General features: G+C 39.7%; 3 protein-coding genes across 4 annotated transcripts; 2 read left to right on the top strand and 1 right to left on the bottom strand.

Annotated features, from left to right (window-relative positions):
* The first annotated feature begins 1,938 nt into the window (after window positions 1–1,938).
* Window positions 1,939–10,375, top strand: LOC115586530 (probable polypeptide N-acetylgalactosaminyltransferase 8). The gene is made up of 11 exons (XM_030425671.1): window positions 1,939–2,287; window positions 3,819–4,161; window positions 4,352–4,518; window positions 5,270–5,456; window positions 6,318–6,515; window positions 6,697–6,811; window positions 7,065–7,250; window positions 7,346–7,483; window positions 7,646–7,738; window positions 7,863–8,033; window positions 8,151–10,375. Exons 1-11 carry the CDS (start codon window positions 2,113–2,115, stop codon window positions 8,268–8,270), a joined length of 1,893 nt encoding a protein of 630 aa, XP_030281531.1. The 5' UTR covers window positions 1,939–2,112; the 3' UTR covers window positions 8,271–10,375.
* A 642-nt stretch (window positions 10,376–11,017) lies between these two features.
* On the top strand, window positions 11,018–17,532 carry ribc2 (RIB43A domain with coiled-coils 2). 2 transcript variants are annotated; one of them, XM_030425674.1, is made up of 8 exons: window positions 11,018–11,253; window positions 12,181–12,262; window positions 12,484–12,804; window positions 12,897–13,015; window positions 13,794–13,958; window positions 14,063–14,229; window positions 14,328–14,439; window positions 16,461–17,532. In XM_030425674.1, exons 1-7 carry the CDS (start codon window positions 11,137–11,139, stop codon window positions 14,395–14,397), a joined length of 1,041 nt encoding a protein of 346 aa, XP_030281534.1. In that variant the 5' UTR covers window positions 11,018–11,136; the 3' UTR covers window positions 14,398–14,439; window positions 16,461–17,532. The 2 variants fall into 2 exon arrangements, with proteins under 2 accessions (XP_030281534.1, XP_030281533.1); XM_030425673.1 differs by lacking the exon at window positions 16,461–17,532 and having other exon boundaries at window positions 14,328–15,603.
* ada2a (adenosine deaminase 2a) lies at window positions 14,474–20,999 on the bottom strand. The gene is made up of 10 exons (XM_030425672.1): window positions 20,713–20,999; window positions 20,091–20,414; window positions 18,474–18,690; window positions 17,145–17,358; window positions 16,935–17,062; window positions 16,721–16,811; window positions 16,511–16,619; window positions 15,680–15,837; window positions 15,350–15,552; window positions 14,474–15,229 (listed from the first exon to the last, which is right to left on the bottom strand). Exons 1-10 carry the CDS (start codon window positions 20,747–20,749, stop codon window positions 15,139–15,141), a joined length of 1,572 nt encoding a protein of 523 aa, XP_030281532.1. The 5' UTR covers window positions 20,750–20,999; the 3' UTR covers window positions 14,474–15,138.
* Window positions 21,000–21,569: the final 570 nt, after the last annotated feature.

Below are 21,569 nucleotides of genomic sequence, written 5' to 3' on the forward strand. Positions count from 1 at the left end.
CTATTATATGTTACCATTAGCAAATATCTAATTAACTTCCTTGATAGAAAAGCTGTATTTAAATCAAAATTTATCTCAATCCAATATTCACTCATCTTTGAAAGCTTACATGTTCAGTGTCCCATTTTTGCATGTCCAGGACCAGCTGACATGCTGTGCACTGACTCATGAGGTTTTACTGGCAAACATTTGGACTTCAATATATGGAGGTGTAACAACTTAACACTGTCTCTATTTACCAGATCATTTTAATTTCACTCTTGTCAGAAAACTTTCTTGTAAATTATTAGGATATAGAAATTCCTGTACACAAAGTGTTACATGCTATCAGGATTTTGCATTTGGTGGTTGTAAGGGTCATACACAATCCTTTACCCCGGGAGATCAGAGAATCCTGCGAATAACCAAGTGTCAAGATGGTTTTGTTTTGCAGTTACAAGTCAACTTCAGTACATTTTTAACCCAAATCATAAACTACGTGTGCAACTTTAGGAAGTCTCTCAATACATATTACCTCCATTTGTGGAAATTATTGACTGTTCGTAAATCCCTTTGATCAAGCAAGCTGTGGTTCGCGTTTGCTTGGTCAAATCAGCTGCACCTTTTTTTCCCAGTGAGCAAATGGACCAGCATTTACGGTAATCGTAATGAAACCGCTCTGACGAGCTGATGGAAGTGAATGTGGGGCAGTCTCACAATCAGACCCATGAAACATACGATACATTTACAGTCATTATTCCTGGTAATAATCTGAAGGTATCATGGAGGTATCCTTCCGGATTTCAAAGTAAAGGACGACGTGAGAAAAAAAACAACAACAGAGAAGTACTACTGAACTTAGCACTCCCTAGACCATTTGCATGAATACTATTAAGTGCTAATTTCCGCGGAATCTGAATCTTTGACTAGGCCTACTTGTGGAAAATACGTTTTTTGTTCCACATCAAAGTTGGGTGAAATATATCTACTCTTATTCTCTGACAGGATTTTGACAAAGTATTATTCGAATAGTACACAGTAAAAGTACTTTATATTATGCATTCAAGTAGTCTAGGAAGTATTAGTTCAGCAGTATATTAATCTTGGACTCCTTAGGAAAAATAAGTTGTTCTGTTTTGTTTTTTCTCACGTCGTCCTTTACTTTGAAAATCCGGAAGGATGCCTTCATGATACCTTCAGATTATTACCGGGGAATAATGACTGTAAATGTATCGTGATTGTGAGACGTCAGTCTGACCCGAATTCACTTCCAGCAGCTCGTCAGAGCGGTTTTATTAGGATTACCGTAAATGTTGGTTCACTTGCGCACTGGGGAAAAAAAGTGCAGCTGATTTGACCAAGCAAACGCGAACCACGGCTGGCTTGACCGCAGTCCAAATTCGCGCATCCTCAGTCATATTCGATCAAATTGGACAACTAAATAAATACATTTTAAAAAACACATTTTCAAACCTTTGAAGCATATTCTGTTTACACACATAACGAGGAACATGGTCTTGTTTATAACAGATTTATATCCTTAATTATAATCTTGTCACAATCCACTATTTGTGTCACTGAGACATGATTTACACTTATATTAACATTTAGGGCATTGAGCAGACGCTTTTGTCCAAAGCGACATGATGCTCCTCTGCCTGACTTTCATTGGGGAGGAGGCGCTCCCCTAAACACGAGCAAAAATTTAAAACTTGTGTTTGTAAGTGGACACAATACCTTACCTTTAGTTTCTTGTTGTCACCGGTTTTAAAGAGTTATTCTTTATAGGATAAAAGCAGTGTGAATATCTTGTAAAAAAAATAAAAATAAAAAAAAAAAAAAATGCTTCTATGCAGTGAGCTGCTACAGTTCGCGAACCTACCTGGCGACGTCACAAAGCCCGCTAATTAGCGTCACCTGCCCCAATATGGGCAGAGGGAGAGGTCAATCCCTTTGCTTAGTCGCTTTTATTAATAAGGGGACGTCACGGTTCTAAAGAACCTGTCAACATGTTTGTTATCTCCGCTGTACGGTTGAACCAGTCGGACGAGTGGGATGGACAGAATGTGCGTCGGTTACCTGTGAGCTTTTCATTCTCTTGCCGGTTGGCAGTCAAGTCGGTGTGCTGTCATCATGAGAGCGGTGTCGTTCAGGCGGTCAGCCCTCATATTGGTGGGGATTGGTCTCGTCCTCTGTGTGAGCATCGCTCTGATGAAAAGACCCCAGGACACAGCGGTGGTCGACACAGTGCCGGACACGCGTCGGAGCAGGAGCTTTTCTGATCTGGAGAACAGCATCGGCAATCTCTGTGAGTTGAGCCCATCATTCATCTTTCCCCTGTTGAGGATGTAAAAATATATGATGATGATGATGATGATGATGATGATGATGATGATAAAATGGAAAGCAGTATTTATTGGTTAGACTAGGACAGCTTCATGAAATCCCTGATATGTTTTCTGATCACACCAGAATGTAGATATCATACCCAGAAGAGTAATGCCACACCTATTAGTGTTGTTTGTGTCAAAACACAAAACATCATCTTGACCTTGATCACCTTGGACTTTGTTAGTTGGGACACTTGTATTAGGCTTTGGAAAGTCTAAATCAACTCACTTTACGCATGACAAGCTCAATATCACCAATTTTTTAAAAAGCAGTATGAGAATTGACAAGGACAGGGAACTGAATAAGGAAATATTATTCATGTCAATGTGATTTTAAAAGTTCATGTTCTTTCATAAACATCCAAATAGAGAAAAATAAAAAGATCTCTTCCGATTGAGCAGATCTATTGTTTTAATATCAATTAAAAACATGGCCTAACATCTGTTGCACTCTTTTTCTGAACCCGCTGTGCCATCGTATTCTGGAATACATATTAAAATAGCTCAGGGATATTTTCATATCTGAGTTGACTGATGACTATCACACCTTTCACCTGGAGAGGATCAGGTGTGGCAATGATAGAGAGAGCGAGAGAAAGAGAGAACTATGTATGCAATTTCAGGAAGTGCTCCATTTCAGGATCTTAGTGACTGTCCATCACACATTTTCAGTACACTACATTTTAAAAATTATAAACATCTTCAAACGTTTGAATCATATTCCGTTGCTTAAATATATTGCAGATGTAATATGACAGCAGTTAGGAAAATTGTATTATAAATGATGTAATCTATATCTTTTATCAATAATTCTGACATTATCTCTGCCCTGAGCACAGTGAGATGAGGTGGATGTTGACTGGATGTGTGATGTCCTGTTCTATAGAGGTTTGCAATGGTTATAATGTTAAGCTCTGTAAGATTGGGTGTGAGGACACATATATTCATGGCAGCTGTGTTGGTTGTGTCTAAGTTTAGTCCAGTTTTTTACAGATAGCATGTTGAAGAAGCAGGTAGAACAGTGCAGTGGATAGACTGGTTGAAACAATCTGATCTCTAAACCAGTTTCTAAAAATGTGTAAAACATAAAGAAAACAGAACTTAATCATTTGCAATTCATTTTCTATATATATCCAATTGAAAAAAGTAGAAAAATAAACAAGATATTCAATGTTCAAACCATTAAACATTATTGTTTTTGTAAGTGTACATTCATTATGAATTTAATACCAGAAACATGCAAAGTGAGAAGAACCACAGTGTCCCAACTCTTTTAGAATCAGGGCTGCAGAATCAATTAAAAGAATGTTTTATCCTAAGGAAAAAAAGGTTCTATTTGAATTTGGAAAACAATTTTCCATCTAGTCTGGTTTTCCTGCAAAAAAGGAATCTTGCCTCTGGCTCATTTTGCTCTCTCCCTGTCATTCTTGATCTCTCACATTTGTCCAGATAATGTAATCAAAAATTTTGAGAAAAAACAAGATGCCATGCAGAAAATGCTGGAAGTGGAAAGAGAGGAACACAGAAAAGCTGCAGAACAGCCGCCAGCCAAAAAGGAACCAGAGCAGAAAGAAAAACCCGAAGCAGAGATCCAGGAGCAAAAGGAGGCGCCCAAAGAGAAAAAGTCCAATAAAGTGTTCCCCAAATCTCCCCTGTTCAAGGACTGGGGGGACAATATGTCTGAGGAAGAACAAAGAGAGGCAGAGGGTTTGTTTCAGAAGTATGGATACAATGTTTTTCTGAGCGATCGCCTTCCTCTCGATCGAGTTCTTCCGGATACCAGAGATCCAAGGTACGATTGTTGTTAAAAAAAAAACTATCCCCTATGGACTGCACCCAGTTCATTGTTTGCCAAGTATATCCATCTTTCTGGTTCACCTGGTTTGTCTTTTGATAAAGCAGTCACGCATCAGACTGGTGTTAAAGACTAAAGGCTAGTGGCAATTTATTCTCAAAAATGATTTTTGTTTCTGAATGAACAGGTGTTTGAAAAAGAGTTACCCGAAGGACCTGCCGACTGTTGGAGTGGTGCTGATCTACCTGGACGAGGCCCTGTCTATCATCAAAAGAGCCCTGCGCAGCATCATCGACCGCACCCCTAAAAACCTGCTGACGGAGATAATAATGGTGGATGACAATAGCTCTAATGGTTGGTTGGTTACCAAAGCATGGGATTGTGCACACCCAAGACTGAACAAATATGCTAAAAGGCAGGACAGGCTTATTAAATGCGTTTCTCAATATAGATGTCACTCCTGCTCATTATCCCAAGTTGAGTTTAGGTGAACCATTTTAAACACACCCCTACTGTCACCTCGCAGTGGCATTTTTATAGATGAAGGTTTAAACTATGAGGAAGTTATATTTCATGTTAACATTGCATGACACGCACATATTTGTCTCCTGTTCATTTCCATTCTGTGCAAGCAGAATGGCAAATTAAATATTTACATCTGCTGATGTAACAAATTAGCCTTTTTGCTTTGAATTGAGGACAATCTCGCACTGCCCTCATTCAGGAGGTGGATTTTGTGCCAGGCTGGCTGTTTCCCCTTGTTTCTTTTCTTCATGCTAAGCTAAGCATGCAAAGCAAGTGCTGGAGGTATGTTTATTCCCCGGGCATGAGAGTGGTATCTCTCTTCTCATTTAGCTCTCAGCAAGAAAGGGAATAAGCACATATCAACAAAGAGTTTTGTTCATCCTAACTTGGAGACATGGGTAAATGAAACGTTACAAACACCTTGTGTAATCAGTTCATTATCACTAACTACAAACTGAACTGTCCCTTAACATGCTTAGCGTGTGCTTGGCATGCTGGGTGACCAGTGTAGAAACTTACCAGCTTTCTGCCAAGTGTTTTCTCCCCTTATATCAAATGCCCACATTCTTTTTCATTTCAGAGGACCTGAAGGGGGACCTTGACAATTACGTGAAGATGCTTGAACAGCAGAACCCAGGTCTGCGCATCACAAGAGTGAGGCACGACGAGCAGAAAGGCCTCGCTTTCGCCAGGGCCTCTGGATGGAGGGCTGCTACTGCGGACGTGGTGGCCATCCTTGACGCACACATCGAAGTCCATGAGATGTGGTAAGAATGTGGCAAAAAATAATTCATTTTACACACATTCTCACAGGTGTAGAAATTTAAATTTTCTCATGAGTGCTCACCGCTAGCTCCAAAGTTATTAAAGTGTTTAGTATAAGGACCCTGAGGGAAGTATCCACACCACCCGCAGGTATAAAATGAGTCTGGTCATGCCAGGGATAGCTTGCATCACATTGTAGCTTTTTTTAAAACCAGATTAGTCTTGCTTAGGGTAATTGGCTTTTTCAGGAACGCCTTTTTTACACAGGTAAACACTTTCGTAACTTACCAGTACAACCACAGTCTGATCCAAGAGGAACCACAGTCTGATCTTCTCTCCACTGGGACAATCAGGGCTTAAGGGTGTTGCACATGAGCTTTGCAGTTCTGCTCAGACTTGCAAACTTCTAGTCACAGACCCATTTATGAATATAACAACTGAGTGCAATTGTGTGGCCATTAGATGGGTGGGTTTAGGATGACTCATATAGCTTAAAACATTGCCTGTCTGGTGCATAACCCAGTAGGCTGTGAATAGGGAAATAAAAACAGAATGGAATGTTTTGCGAATCATTTTCAACCATTATTCAAATAAATTTAGTACACAGACAAAACCTTTAATGATCTGATCAAATTCACTGTTTTTGTAAATGCACTATGAATGGGATGAACGCATCACACATAGTGAGAAGAACCACAGCATCCCAACTTTTTTGGAATCGGGGTAGTACAGTTATCTCTCAGGAAAATGACACTTTGTGAATGACTCATAACAAAAAACCCTACTGTGTGTCTGGGGTTTTAAATTAAGGAAGTTTATTGCAGTGATGTGTGAACTGCCTCTCTGCTCTTCCCATCATGCAGGGCCGAACCTATGCTGACACAGATCAAAGCTGACCGAACGACGGTGGTTTCTCCTGTGTTTGACAGAATCAACTTTGATGACCTCAAGGTTATTGAATACCTTCCAGCAGCGCATGCCTTCGACTGGGCTTTATGGTGCATGTATGAAGGGTTTACGCCCGAGTATTACAAACTCCAGGACGGCTCATTGCCTGGAAAGTAGGTGAAATCAATCAGTCTTGTTGTAATCTACATGCCGCAAATAAATATAATGGCCTGGTTTTATTAGTCGCATCTTGGATGAGGTGTTTCTAATCATTTAAAAGCTGCACTTTTGTGGCAATGCTGATGTACAGTGTGTTTTCAATGAAACACTACCGGTTCTCCTTCTTCACCACAGGAGTCCATCCGTCATGGGAATCCTCGTTGCTGAAAGGAAGTTTCTTGGAGAAATTGGACTGCTCGATGAAGGAATGAAAGTGTACGGCGGAGAAAATGTTGAGCTGGGAATTCGTGTGAGTTAACTTCACCATCCAACATTAAACCCTAAAGCTGATAACACTGTAACAGGCCAAAGAATGAAGAGTACAGATCCTGGTGTCAGTACAATCCTGTCACACTTTGAAACTGTTTACCTCTAATTCACTGAGAGGGAGGATAAAAGGACTGTTGCTGTGATATCTGGCTAAGTTGTCTCAAAAAACTATTTTCCAACCATTTAAACCGCAAATATTTCGGGGGGGTTGTTTATTTTTTTTGCTCAAATAGGTGTGGACTTGTGGAGGCAGTGTTGAAATAGTTCCGTGCTCCAAGATTGCCCACATCGAGAGGTACCACAAGCCCTACATGCCTGACCTGGGCCCTGCAATGAAGAGAAACGCCCTGAGGGTAGCAGAAGTCTGGATGGATGAATACAAACACAACGTCAACTTAGCCTGGAACTTGCCATTTGAGGTGCTTAAAGTGTAGTCAAGAAGAACAAAAATAATTTTGAAGTTATTAGCTCCTAAAGTTATTTACGTTTCATGCCATGTTCTTTGCCTCTGCAGAACCATGGAATTGACATTGGGGATGTCTCCGAGAGAAAAAAACTCAGAGAGAGGTTGAACTGTAAACCTTTCAAATGGTACCTGGAGAATGTATATCCCAAGTTAGATCCCTGGGACAATCTACTCGGCTATGGAGGAGTAAGTTTAGTTTTCTCTAGTGCTTTGTAAGTGTGGTGCTGCACGGTGTTTGCTACATATTGCCACACTGAACTGTGTGTTGTGATGATTTACTTCTACCTGCCACAGTGGTAGAGGAAGTTTCAATGGATTTGACAAAATAGTTAACTTCCCACTTTACAGATGAAGAATCTTGATGCTGACATGTGTCTAGACCAAGGCCCACAACCAGGTCACACACCCATCGCCTTCCATTGCTACTTTTATGGACCTCAGGTAAGTAACTAAATGTGGTTGCCAAGTTTAATGATTATAATCTCTGGAAAGTTAATCAAAATATAGTTTTTCTCGGTTCTCTGTGCCCAAACTGCTTGCCGAACGTTTTTCTTTTGTATTTCAGCACACTTATTACCGTGCAAATGGTGAGCTCTACATCGGCGGCATCAAGTCCCACAAATACAATGACAACCGCTGCATAACTGACATGGCCAATAAAGAAACCGAGCCTGGTCTTTTCAACTGCAAAGAGGCTATGCAGAAAGGAATGGGGATTTACTGGGACTTCACTCAGGTACAACAACACACAGAACTTTGAGGGTTGATGAGTTTAGGATGACCCGTAAAGCTGAAAACATAGCCTGTCTGAATATTGTATGGCACTTTTGACAACTTTTCTCTCTCTCCCCAGGGCAAAGAACTGAAGAACAAAGTGACAAAAAGATGCCTGGAGATAAAAGACAAAAAACTTATAGTACAGGAGTGCACTGGCCAAAGATGGGAAATCCAAAACCTTATCAAAGCTTTTTAAAGTGTTTTTGTGTGTGGAGCCAACAAGAAGTGCACTTTTCTGCTCATAGGTCAGTAGATAGTAACACCTGAATGTGTGAAAAGCTGAGACTCCTATAATTATTTAAGTCTACTCTATTTAAGATGGAAACAGTGAGAGATTGATTTAAAAATGTTATGGATAATTTATTGATTTATTCATAATTTGGGAGACATCTTATGATTGAAGAATACGGCTGCAAGTAATTCTTATTTGTACGTTTTATTAATCCGCCGTTTCGGTCAGCTAAATAATAACTTTTAATTCAACTCTTAGGGCGATTTCATCGTCTAACAATTTGGGAATAACAATCAGATCACTGGATTTTTTTATTTTTTTTTAAAAGACACTAGAACCAGGAATCTGCTTTTCTTACATCACTGAATTTATCCAGGCTGTTGTATTTCAGATGTTTATCCAGGAAATCTCTCGGTGGCTTTTGGGCCTTTGGATTCAAACTCACTCCTGTTTCAAACAAAAGAAGGTTGAGTGGAGTGGAGCATTACTCTCAGTATGTTAGCTGTTCCTCTAGATTACTATAATGGCACTGTGTGGGACCACACTGACACGCAGCATCTTACCTCAGGCTGGGTATAAAGGACATACCCACCGTTATGCAGCTCATTGCATAATGCAAGTTGATACTCATTCAACCCATAATTCTTTCCACTTAAAGACACCAATTATATTCAATCCATTTATAAAAAGGTATTGCACGTGTAGCCTAGACTTTCTTTATGTTAAATCCTAGGGCACAGCAAAAGTTACAAGTTTAAGCTTAGCTAATTCTAGATGCAATATGTAAGGGTTGGCCACCTGTCAAATCCATACCCAAAACAAATGGAAGCATATCATCAGAGTAACCGCTAGCTGCTGTTAACTTTAGCTGGCATTAGCTAGTTGGCTCAGTTTGCCTTGCAGCTAGCAGTTCAAAGTTGATGATTGATCATTGACTTTTTAGTGTTTTCAACTAAAATTCTTACATATTGCCCCTATGCACATAGTTTTGGCTACACAGAATTTCCCCCATTGCAGTGGTCTTAAAAGGACAAATGCTGTCAGTAAGATGCATTGCTATGACTGTTTTGGAGCAAATGAAATAGTCCTGTAACAGCTGTCCAACTATGCAAATGTTGCTACTTTTGGAAGTAATACAATGCAATATAATAATTTATGTGAACTACATGTGCATTAGTAAGCCCTACCATCTGTTACATAAATAACCTCAAGCAGAGACAGACACATATGTGTTTTGATTATTTATTGTTCACATAGGATTACACTTTTTAAATATGACTGTTTAAACAGGATTAGGTTCCAAAACAGGTTTTGGAAGAGTCAGCTTGTTCAGATGCCCATTCACTTATTTGCTCAAAATAACTTTGTTCTTTGTCTTTAGTTTTTTAATATAAATTACAGCTAGGCATCTAATCACTGATTGGACAGTCCTGTGCAATTTTTGGACATATACAAAAAACAAACCCAATTGTACTTAAAAATTGCATTGATGTATCTATAAAAAAAGGTCATAAATTGTCTTTTCTGTTGGATCTTAAGTTTGAGAATCTGTATTTTTTAAACAGTTACTAATGGGTGTTTGGTCAGTGTCCTGGTATCAGTGACAAACAACTTTTTCTACTTGTGTAGAATGACCTGTTGAGGGACTGTGAAGTTTTAAAGTGTGTGTGCTGTGTAACATTTTATTATCATCAGTCTAATAAGCATCTTGGTGTTTCTAAAAGCTTGTTGAGTGATACAATATAAGAACCATTCACCTTAGTCTCTCCTGGAGAGCTTGGACACCTCCAGTGTCAGGCAATGTGTGGATTCACAGAGCATGTGGGTTTGGAGTTAGTGTAGTGCTCTTGTCCTTTTCTTTGCAGAATGGGTCCATGCAGGGTGAACAAAGTTGACCTTTATTGTGCTGAAACAGAGGGCTATGTTGTGTTTTTGGTAAACACTGTTTTTACAACCATTTTGAAATAAACGTGTCAAACTGGATGTTGGAATTTGTCTCGTCTAGCATCTCCAGAAGCTGGGTAATCTAAATAAACAACATGCATTCCACAGAGGAAGGAGTGTTAAAAGAAGTTCTCTGTTCTCTGTCATCCCAAACAAAAGCTGGCTCTGACAAGTAAATGCTGCGAAGACAATGCACTGACAGATGTGTGTACCATATACGCCAGCTCATTCTTGAGCAAATCTCTTGTCCTTTGCATTTATTGACAGCGCTGGTGTAACTTATGCATGCTGTATGGAAAGGCATAAAGTGGCTCTCTTGGCAGATCCAGGAGACAGGTCAGCAAGTTAAAATAAATTGCCCTTATAACTAGTTAGTCGTGCTGTAAAACTAAGCTGGAAACTGCTGTTAAAGGGCAAGTCATGCATGTCATCACCACTTTTTTAGAGGGAAATAAAGAAACCAACAGCATGTTTTCCAACAGCTTTAAGAACCTTGATGCTTAATGATGAATTTTATGAATTGCATCGTGGTCGCATTTCTTTATAAACAAAACTTAAGTGAGGCTTACGTTATAATCAGAATGTTTTGTTTTTATCATATTGCAATACATTAATATTCCAGTTATAAAAAGGTTTATCATGTGTATTTATGTCATTTTCAGATTATTTTTTTTAGGACTTAAAAGCCCCATGCAGCGTCCTTAATCACCGTTCGTTTGCTGGCGCCGGAAACATCCGACATCTTACGAAAGATCACGAAGTCTGGTTTCTTAGCAACCGGTGTGTTTGTAACGCACTTGGCTAGCAAAGTTTGCTGTGTCTTATACAGGACGGGTGTCCGTTTAGAGGTTAAAACCGCAGACTTAATTATCTATTCTAAGTCAAAATGCTGAACGTCGAATTACTCTCAGACCACAAAGCGAGAGCAAGTCTGCAGAGGCGTCGCAACACAGAGACTGAGAGACGAGAGAGGATTTTCAACGACAAAGTCAGGACGATTGGGGTAAGCTGTCTGTGCTAGGCGTAGGAATGCTAACCACAGAATATGCACTAACACAACACTACTGGTTAAAGTGTGTGTTGAACATGTTAATTGAGATAAGTATATTATGTAAGGTATAATGAGTAAACTACTTACTTTATGTACTTATGTGTATTAAGTGGCTACCGGTGAAGACAAATAGCCCCTGTGACACGTACATAGATTATTATTACTCATACATAACACTTTAACAAGTGTTGTTGGTTGGTTTGAATCCTATTTTATACTTTTTGTAGAATAGACTTTTTGTAGATAGGACTGCAACTAAAGGCCTTACTGCTGAGCAGTTTTCGATCAATTGATTGATTGTTTGGTTTATAAAAAAAATCTGAAAATAGATATAAAATGCCCAAAGTGACAACTTCACAATGCTTGCTTTGTCCAACCAATAGAGCATAACTCAAATAAAAAATAAACTTAAAGGGCACTATATCATTTTAGAGAGGAAATTCAAACCACAGCTGAATAAACAAGCTGTTCTCAGAGGAAAGTAGGGACCCCAGAACACTGTTTGAAGCTAGAAAGGTGAAAGGGTCCGCCACATATAAACAAAGTAAAACAGCATGAAAGTGTGCTGTCCTTTAAGGTCAGTTTTTTTTTTTTTTATTCAGTTTATTTAATCATGAAAACAGAGATAGTTTGTTTATTTAGTTTGTTTAGGCTTGAAAAATCAGTCAATAAAGATTTGCCTACTGTGTAAGTAAGTAACTATGAATTGAGGTTATCAAATGAAAAGTACAATATACTCTTCTAAAATTGAGTGTAGTAGAAGTTGAAAGTGGACTGAAAAAGAGGCTCAAAGTAAAAGTACCTCAAATTTGTACTTTGAAGAACAGTGCTTTAGTAAATTTACTCTCTGTGCTGTCACTACTGTGGTCTGTTTTATAGGTTGACAAGGAAGCACTCGACATACAGGTGATAGAAAAGAAGAAACAAGAGGAGGCTGCGAGAGAGGAACAAAATGCTCATGGTGAGTTGGCTAAATGTGGCTTCCTCACCTATGTTACCTCAATTTAATTGTTTGTCAGTGAGTCTTGTGTGTTATTGGAGGATCATTTATTATTGAAAAATATCGTCACACTTCTAAAATGAGGTAACACGAATAATCCTATCACCCACAGAAAAGGATTCATTCAGTTTCTAATGAAGTGCATTGTGTTGCCTGTATTGGGGAACGTGTTCTCCATATAGATGCTGCTACGCTCCACAATAGCAAAGTAGCTTCCCTGATCCATAGAAGACAAGTGAAGGAGAAGCTTGCAATGGAAAAGGACATTGACAAATTCCGGCATCAGTACCAGCAGCCTTGGAGCCAGCGAGAATATGACCTGAACGACCCAGACCGCTGTAGACAAACAGAGCTTGCCAATGCACGGATGATGCCCCAAGACCTGGTGGGAGAGGACCCCAACAGTCAAAACAGACGGCAGAGACAGAGGGAGCAGCTCAGAGAGTGGCTCATCCAGCAGCAAAGCGAGCGAGCCGCAGAAAGGCATCATCAAAAGCTTGAAGGTAGATCACACGCAGGGAAACACATGCCAAGTTCACACACACGCACATACAAAACACAAGCTCACCTCACATCTTCTGTACAACTTCCTCAGAGCAGTGCTATGACCAAACCAGAGTGGAAATGGACATCAAAGCTCTGCAGCTTCAGAGCATTGAGATGGGGAGACACCGAGCAGCAGCTATCGCTACAAAAGAGTATAATCTTGCCATGGTAAGTCATTCTGATATTTCCAAGATGAAGGTGGTGAACACATGAAAGCTCATAATTAGAGAAATCCTGAAAGCAACAGAGGGTTAAAGGTCCCATATTATGCTCATTCTCAGGTTCTTATTTTCAATGTATGTGTCCCCTATGCTTTAATATTCAAAAAAGACATTGTGTTCTTCATACTGGAAGTTGCTGCAGAACCTGTACTCACACTCTGAATGCTCTGTTTTAGTGCTGGTCCCTTTAAGGCGCCCTGAAAAACAGCCTAGTCTGCTCTGATTGGTCAGCTCTCACAGGACTGAGCAGACACCAGCCAATGTGTTTCTGCATCAGATCTGCCCGTGTTTTTGGAACCATGGCCATGCAGGGGAAATGTCTGAGAGCAGTGATTGTATAGTTGTGACATCACAAACTTACAGAAGTTCTGACTGCTCATTTTTAAGTTTCTGAGGCATCTGAAAGGGGCTTTGCACATTTCCCCATGGTTTGAGTGTTTTCTAACCATAAGCTTGGAAAAACACCCTAGTCACCCTTCAACACATCAAACACACTTGGCTTAATATATGAAGAGCATAGTTAATTGTGACCTGGGTTGAATCAGCCTTTGATGAGATGAGACTATGCTTACGCTTTTTTTTCCCTTGTGGCATTTGATTGTATTGTTTTTATAGTTAAAACCGAGCAACCTTTGTACCATTGATATACTTGCTTTAAAAGATATTTGATTAGATTTAGACACTAAAATTCAGCTTTTTTTCTGGTTGTGTCTGGATGGGCAAAGATTAAAGAGAAGGGAAAGCAAGGTCAGCTGCAAGGTGTAGATGATGAACCCCCCCTAAGCATGATGGGAGTACCTGGTCTTTGTCCCAGTGATGACAAGAGCGCCACTCAGGAGGACCTGCAGCAGATCATCCAGTTCCAGAAATACCAAATAGAGGAGAAAAAGGTCAAACAAATGACACTCAAAAACATGCTTTTTGTGACAATTAAAACAACAGATCATGGGAAGCTGTTCGTTGATCAATGTCTGTGCTACCTGTGAATCTGTAGAGGATAAAAGTGGAGAAAAAGCAAGAAGAGGAGCATCACGATCGTGTCCGCGTGGACTCTGCTCGTACAGCTCTTTTAATAGAGAGACAACAAGCAAGACTGAACAAGCAGCTGAGACAACACCTGGACAGCACCAACGTCCAACTGGCACAAAAACAGAAAGAACAGTCAGTTGCCTTAGGAGAGCTGAATGTGTTTTCTCAGTTTATTCAGGCAGATAACAAACTATCAACTCAATTTGTTTCTTAACTTGTGTCATTTTTAGGAACCTGGTCATTGAAAGAGGACACATTGACGACAGCTTCTTCTCCAAATTCAACACCTGCAGCAGATGATGGAGGACACGTTAGACCAGCTCATCACAGCGACTGATAACGGTGCTATATATGAATGACACTGAATAAACTGAACCACACAAAAAAATTCGTTTTATTATGTCAAATTTAAGTTTGGCAGTTCACAACATGTCTGGATGATACTGACAGTTGTTCATATAAATCTTGTTTTGCTTCTAGACAAGTTTTTTTCATACATCAAATGTGCAACTGTGTCCCTTTAATATCTGTGACAGTTAAAAATCTTTAAAAAAATACAAGATTTAGGACCGATTTCAACAAGCTATCTCTTTCACTCTTACAAAGCACAAGCAAGCCACAAAAACACTTCACAAAAAAAATCATATGGAACTTTAACTGTCCCCAAAAACATCAGCACATCTGGCAGCCCTGAATGTTTAAGTGCAAATACATTCAAAATCCACAATAAAACTAGATAAAACAAGGTGTCTGCGATTAAAGCTGTGTCAATGTGTATTTCAAGTAATCAACCTTAATTTGATGTGACACAGCTCATGCTTGTTGCACACTGTGCAGTTTATGTGCTGTATATGTGGAACAGCAGCTTTTTCACAACAGACACGCGCTGTCATAGAAGAAAGACACTTTTCACATTCCCATGTTTGATTTACCTCTGCTAAAAGTCGTTGCTTTCACAAGTAGGCATTAAGGCATTTGAAGACTTCCCTACCTTAACGTAAAAAAAATAAATAAAAAATAAAAAAATAAGCTAGTTTCTTTCTAAAGAGCATTTTCAGAGACAAACCTAATCCATTGTCTCTGCCAGAGAGCCAGGGCTTTCTCCTGTTGCTTCAGAGTCAAAGAGCTATACCTGAAAGAAAAGACAGGGACATGTCAGATAGCTGTCTGCTGAAGCATGTGAGAACTGGCACACAATTTCAGTTGTAATTGGTTAGAAAATTTCATTTCTGTCATCTCAGCTGATGCTCACCTAATAGAGTTTATGGCCAGCTCTTTGAGGGAGCCCAAATTGGATCTAATGCCGCCAAAGCCCACAAAAGCTTCATAGAAGTCATAAGAGAGTCCAGAGGATCCAAACATGGCAGGGTCATCAGAACTGATGACCAGTGGGTGGTTCTCTGACATGAGTGCAGCTGCTGGATGGTTTCGCAGATCTTTTACCAGCTTCATCACCTGAATGAGGATAGGAAAGTAAATTTCTGTTTATAGGACACAACAATGGAAAATGCTTGTATTTCTTTTTTTTCTTTTTTTCTTTTTAAGTACTAGAAAATAATTTACATGACTATAGTAAGTGTACCTGGTTGGAGATTGGACACACTTCCACTGCCACCCCTTTCCTCCTCGATAGACCTTTGGCCACTGGGTGGCGAACCAGAGCAAATCCATGGCCAATACGAGACGTGTTGAACAAAAGGGCATCCAACAAATTCTGGTCCACCTCTGTGCCCTCCAGATCTTCATTTAGCAGAGACAGATCAAAATGTGTGTTAGTTTGAGATGTTTTATTACATACAATGTGATGGTTTTTAAATATCTTACGTTTTCTCTCCCTCAATTCTGATGTTTGTAAAGATTTAATTTATTTGGTTATTTAACAAATTGGAATAGAACAATAAAGTGGAATATTACAAAGAGACTAAATGCTTTTAATATGGTTTGCATGATGCCTTTTATTTACTTTAGGGCCTTAACACAGTGTGGAAATATGCCCTGCTTTGTTGATTTAACTACAAAGCTGCCCATTGTAATCCTTTAAAATTACATTTCTTCTTTCAGTGTGTGGTCAATAAAACATTTAAACACCAACATTGATTTTGTCCTTCCATAAGAACTCTTTCACCATGAACAAACTCATCTATCTTAATGACATAAGTTTATTGAATCCCTTTTGCGGCCCCTTGCCAAAAAAACCCACAACCTTTCTATAGTAGCGTGTTGTTAAGAATTAGTTACACATAAACTAGAGTTACTGTTGTACTTGGAGCCCTCCAGTATTTTACACGCAAGGCATGAGCAACTGGACAGGTCCTGATTTTACACACATTTATTAATATGCTTAAATCTGATTTATTTTACAGCATGAACAAACTGAGTGCCCTGAAGTTTTATGCACAAGACATGACCTCACCAGTCTCTCCAGCATGGAAAAAGAAAGGAAGCATCACCCCTCTCTCTACTGGCAGTGACAAGGCATCTCTGAAGTACCACAGCGGTCTGCCACTGTCCTCGCGGCCCACCTGCACATGTAAAGACAAAGTGAACATTTGAAGTAGTCATGCTAGTAGAGTGGACATCAGTGTGGGGCACCATTCATACGATAACTGCTGTTGCCTCTCACCAGGTCAAAACCAGCCATGATATCTGGGAAGTCTCTCTGTAGCTTCATAGCCTCCTCCACAACTTCGGTCATCACAGACATATTTACTCCCCTGAAACACAGAATTAAACTGTGATCAATGGCTATCAACGAGCTCTTATGTAGAGAGCTAGTAATCAGTATGCCATTCAGACTAGTAAGGGAAATCCATTGTGAGGGTATTTAGAGCAGTCACCTATGGACTGTGAAGATGAGTCTTGCACCAAAGAAGTCGGGGTGCTCCGCTGTAAACTGTCTGGTGACATCCTGGTAGGTCTTCAGAGCCCAGGGTTTGTCATGTGTGGTACCGTCCAGCTCGTATATCTGTGTACCACAAAAACGACACACTTAAAAAATGAACTAACGAGTGAATGCTCTGAACACACTCACACTGGCATTAGTATACCTCTGGGAGTAAAGCCCGCAGTTCCAGATACATGACGTTGTCCATGTAAAACTCAGTGAGGCCGCGGTAGTAGTATTCTCTGAACACAGGAGCGTATGTGACCAGACCCCACATTGCAAGGAAGGCCTGTTCAAACCTGTCCCAGATCACATTCTGACTTGGGTACAGCACTTCTGGATCCTGATCGGTGAAGATCGTCAGGTTGGCCATGATGCTGACAGTGAAGACATGGTTGTGATTAGATCATCTTTGGGTGCTGGCAAGATGTATTTCTTCACATTTCTTTGCACAAAACTTTGAACTTTAACGGTGCATCTTGCAGTGGTGACCCAGTGCTGCGCTGCTGGATCTCAGCTAAAAGCACAACCAATAAAGTAATCAAATATTATGCAACAGTCTGACCATTTGCCTGTCCTATCAAACATCCCTTATCTTCATTATTATTAGCCTGCTTAAGATATGATGAGCTTCTTTTTGATATTCTGCCCTAAACAAAAGGGAGCAGTCATGTAGTTTTGTGCTGTATCATGTATCAAGTCTAGCTCAAAATTAAACTGACATCCTGGCAAACGATATATTCTACGATGAGGTAAATATTAGACTTAAGTCTTTTTGGAGTCAAGGTTTTTGATTTACTATTTTCTTTTAGACACTTTCTGTTTTCCCTGTGGCTTTCAGGTACCTAACAGTAGTACTAGAATGTATTTATACACTGATTTAAATGTGGATCTTAACTCTTTACTTAGCTCTGCTCTATCAAATGGTTTTATTGTTGACTATACTGCTGTTTTAATAATGCTTGTTGTTTATTGCAGCAGTAAATTATTTCTTTATAAAGAAGTAAAAATAAGACCCAATATCTTTAACTGCTTACCTTTGTGGACATAATGAAAAAGACTACAGCCTTAACGAAATATTGGTAGGACGATATAGACCTATCACAGAGATATCGGTATTGTTGAAAACCTTTTTTTTTTTTTTTTTTTTTAATTAAGCAGGAGAGGTGTTTGCGATAATTTGTAATCATTACATTTCCAGTTAGTTTCGGTTTCAGGTTACTAATGTCACTTTTAGACAATATATTGTATTGCTACACTGTAAAATATCCTGCTGCTGTTATATACCTTTGTCCAGGTGTTTGATAACAACATTTGAGGGATCATTGCCAAAAATGCTTGCATAAATAGTGGGGGATGTAGGAATGACATCAAATAAGATATAAAGTGCTGTGTGTGTGTGTGTGTGTGTGTGTGTGTGTGTGTGTGTGTGTGTGTGTGTGAGAATAACAAAATATTTGTCCTGTCTAAACTGTATTGAAGAGTGAGTCACCTGTGGTCAAGTTCTGTGGCGTTGACCAGCTTGGCCCTGAGGTCTTCCAGCAGGGTCCAGTCAGAGCAGTGTGGCAGAGCTTTGGGCCTTCGGGAGAAGATGAATCTGATGGACTGGCCGTCAGTGACGCACATGTAGCAGTGGGGCTGATAGGTCACGTTCTTCACCAGCCACTCCAAGCTCCCCATGGCGAAGTCATGGACATGGAGGGCTGCCCCTGAATGACGCAATTTTAAAGACACGAAGAATCGAGTTACTTAATACAAACCTGATTCTGTGTTTATTATTAAACAGGTAGACATTCGCTAAATGCATAAATCCTAATGTAGTGATTTTCCAGCATCTTTTGAGAACACTACTCAAAACAAATCAGTGCCATACCAGCCAAAAACCTGATTTTTGTTTTTTAATCTCCCAATCATTCTTAACCAATTAATAGTTAAGTCTCTAAAATGTGGAATTGAAAAATGTCCATCCCAGATTTGAACATCTTCAACTTTCTGTTTTGTCTGAGCAGCAGTGAGAAAGCCCCAAACATGTTTGGTTTACAATGATGGAAATAAGCTAACTAGACCCATACCAATATGCAGTAATACCGACATTAGGGAATTAAAAGAAAATCATGATTTTGATGTATTGGCCAATATACACATTTCTTGCAATGATCCCTAAAATGTAGTTATCAAACACTTGCGATACAAATATGTAAAGGGAAGCAGGATATTTTACAGTTAAACAATAAACTTTACTGTCTAAAATGACATCAGTGGACTAAAACAGTAAACTTCACTTGAATGTAAATCTTTATACATCACTCTAAGCGCTGTTTTTTAAAACCAAAAAGTCTTTTATATCGACTGATAAACAACAACTAAATTGATACGGATATCTGTGATATCAAAACGGCCAATCAAAACGGTTACCAATTATTTTTAGGTCAACCTACTTATCAATTATTCCACTGAATGTTTCAGCCCTAAGTATGATTACATGTACTGACCAGTTCAGTCAGAAAAAAGCAAATTCTTTCATGAAAATAAAGCATTTTTTAACTGATAAAAAAAAACATCATTGCATTTTTGAACAGATCATTTTCACTAGTTTTGAGACTTCTACATATACATGGCAAGAGTAGGCAGGTTATACGCACAACACGTAGGTCATCAGGAAACCACTAGAATGAACATGCACGTGTATTTCATGCCACAAAAGTAAAATAAAACATCAGGTCGTTCTGTTGAGATGGAAGATGGCTATATTTGACTTTTTTATTATGTTGTTCCTCATATATTACTGATTATGTAATTGTTTTGCATGTTTATTACCTTGGACAGAGTTTGCCAGCATATTGGTGTGTGTGATGGATAAATAAGGGTGTGGTTTTTCCATTTTTCACATCTGACCAGATGAAGATCAAAGCTGGATCGAAACGTTGTCAAAACTTTTATGGCATGCAACAAGTGTGCAAGTGTTATCCTCTTTTCAATTCCAAAACATACCCATAATAACCTCCGGTTCACAGGCAAACAACCAACACTAAACAAAAGGGAATGGCAAAAGAGTAAGATGCAAGTCAACTTGTTATAAACACTCGTTGAGATGTGAGATTGAACACACCTTTTGGCATCTTCTGCAGCAGGCCGAAGATGGGGCTGCTCCTGATGAGGGGCCTGGCCTTGAAGAAGTGCATGGCGGGAGGAAAGTCTGCTCTCATCACCTCCTCCTGCTTCATTTTAAAGAGCGCAGCGTCAAGCCGCTTCTCGGCATCGGTCAGTACCATCTGGCCACCTGTCTGCATGGAGGCCTCCTGCTCTATGAGGGCCTCTCTCTGCCTGGGGTCTGGGATGGACAGGCCACCGGTCAAGCAGTACAAGAGCAGACATGCCACAGCCGCGTAGGGGCGCTGCAGCGACACTGCCATCTTCCAAACAGTGAGTGGAGCTGATGGTGTGACAGTAAACATGACAGCGGTTAACGCCATAACACAGAGAAAGCTTGTGCCGAGAACCGAAAGCAGTTATTTAACACCAGCTGAGGTAAAAATACACCCTTTTAACCTCCAACACCAGCTGCCACAGAGAGAAATGACCAGGTGTTTGTTCTGCAGCAGTCATTACCACTATGTTTGCACATGCCTATCTTAACTCTACGCAGTGAAAACGTAACAGCTAAATGCAATTGGCTCGTACACAAAAATAAGAAGGAAGATTAGCTAACATTGAATGTTCAAGCGTCTTACCTTCCTTCAATAATTGTGCACAGTCTAATGAACGCATACACTGTATGGTAACAGCAGGTCAGTGCACCATGGCTAGCTTAGCTGCTTTCACGACGATTTGGTAAACACTCCAGCTGAGTGATTTTGAAACAGTGGACCACGGCAACAACTTTCTCGACGGTATCAGCTAGAAAAACGTAATGCTTTAATTAAATGACTGACTTTATTACGGCAGAGCACGAGATAAACAAGCTGTCACGTGAAATAAAGCAACAGTGCGTTTGTCTGAGGTCTGTCTGTATTCCTCAAATGGGTTACTTTATCCCTGTGCTTAGCCTGTCAGGCAAAAAGTTCTACAAGCCCCACCCCCGTCCCGCGATGATTGGTTGAAACTGAACACTGCTAACCTTTTGATTGGTGGTGTGTGAAGACATGACTAATAATCTGCAAGACAGATATTAGGGAAGAAATATATCCCATGAGTGAATGACGCTTTGCATCACAATAACGAGTTTATCAAATAATAATACAAAGATGGCATACGAGTAAAAGTACTAAATGCACGAAAACATCCCAGTATACAGTATTTTACTGTTGCAGATGTTGGTGGAGCTCATGTGTTAATATATGATGTATATATGCTATATAATGATTATTTTCATTATGGATTAATCCACTGATCATTTTCTCCGTAATTCAATTGATTTCATTCGGTTGGTAAAATTCTGAAAATAGTGAGAACTGTACACCCAGAGCTCCAAGTGACACCTTCACAGTGGACCGATATCTTCACAGTTATCAGAACCATGGAACTGTTATAAATGAGATAACTCAAACGGTTATCACAGTAGTTGCCGATTATTCATCTGCCAAATGTC

This window comes from Sparus aurata, chromosome 8 (genome assembly GCF_900880675.1).
Source record: "Sparus aurata chromosome 8, fSpaAur1.1, whole genome shotgun sequence".
NCBI classification, from domain to species: domain Eukaryota; kingdom Metazoa; phylum Chordata; class Actinopteri; order Spariformes; family Sparidae; genus Sparus; species Sparus aurata.

What these genes read in the sequence shown, in the direction of transcription:
- LOC115586530 (XM_030425671.1), top strand. Translation starts at nt 2,113, where the DNA reads ATGAGAGCGGTGTCGTTCAGGCGGTCAGCCCTCATATTGGTGGGGATT. An exon ending in GCTACTTTTATGGACCTCAG is followed by an intron (nt 7,739 to 7,862) that starts GTAAGTAACTAA and finishes TTTGTATTTCAG; the next exon opens with CACACTTATTACCGTGCAAA. An exon ending in TTTACTGGGACTTCACTCAG is followed by an intron (nt 8,034 to 8,150) that starts GTACAACAACAC and finishes CTCTCTCCCCAG; the next exon opens with GGCAAAGAACTGAAGAACAA.
- ribc2 (XM_030425674.1), top strand. Translation starts at nt 11,137, where the DNA reads ATGCTGAACGTCGAATTACTCTCAGACCACAAAGCGAGAGCAAGTCTG. An exon ending in AGAGGAACAAAATGCTCATG is followed by an intron (nt 12,263 to 12,483) that starts GTGAGTTGGCTA and finishes TTCTCCATATAG; the next exon opens with ATGCTGCTACGCTCCACAAT. An exon ending in AAGAGTATAATCTTGCCATG is followed by an intron (nt 13,016 to 13,793) that starts GTAAGTCATTCT and finishes GGATGGGCAAAG; the next exon opens with ATTAAAGAGAAGGGAAAGCA.
- ada2a (XM_030425672.1), bottom strand. Translation starts at nt 20,749, where the DNA reads ATGCGTTCATTAGACTGTGCACAATTATTGAAGGAAG. An exon ending in TCATGGCTGGTTTTGACCTG is followed by an intron (nt 16,620 to 16,720) that starts GTGAGAGGCAAC and finishes TTACATGTGCAG; the next exon opens with GTGGGCCGCGAGGACAGTGG. An exon ending in TTTCCATGCTGGAGAGACTG is followed by an intron (nt 15,838 to 16,510) that starts GTGAGGTCATGT and finishes TGCTAAATGAAG; the next exon opens with ATCTGGAGGGCACAGAGGTG.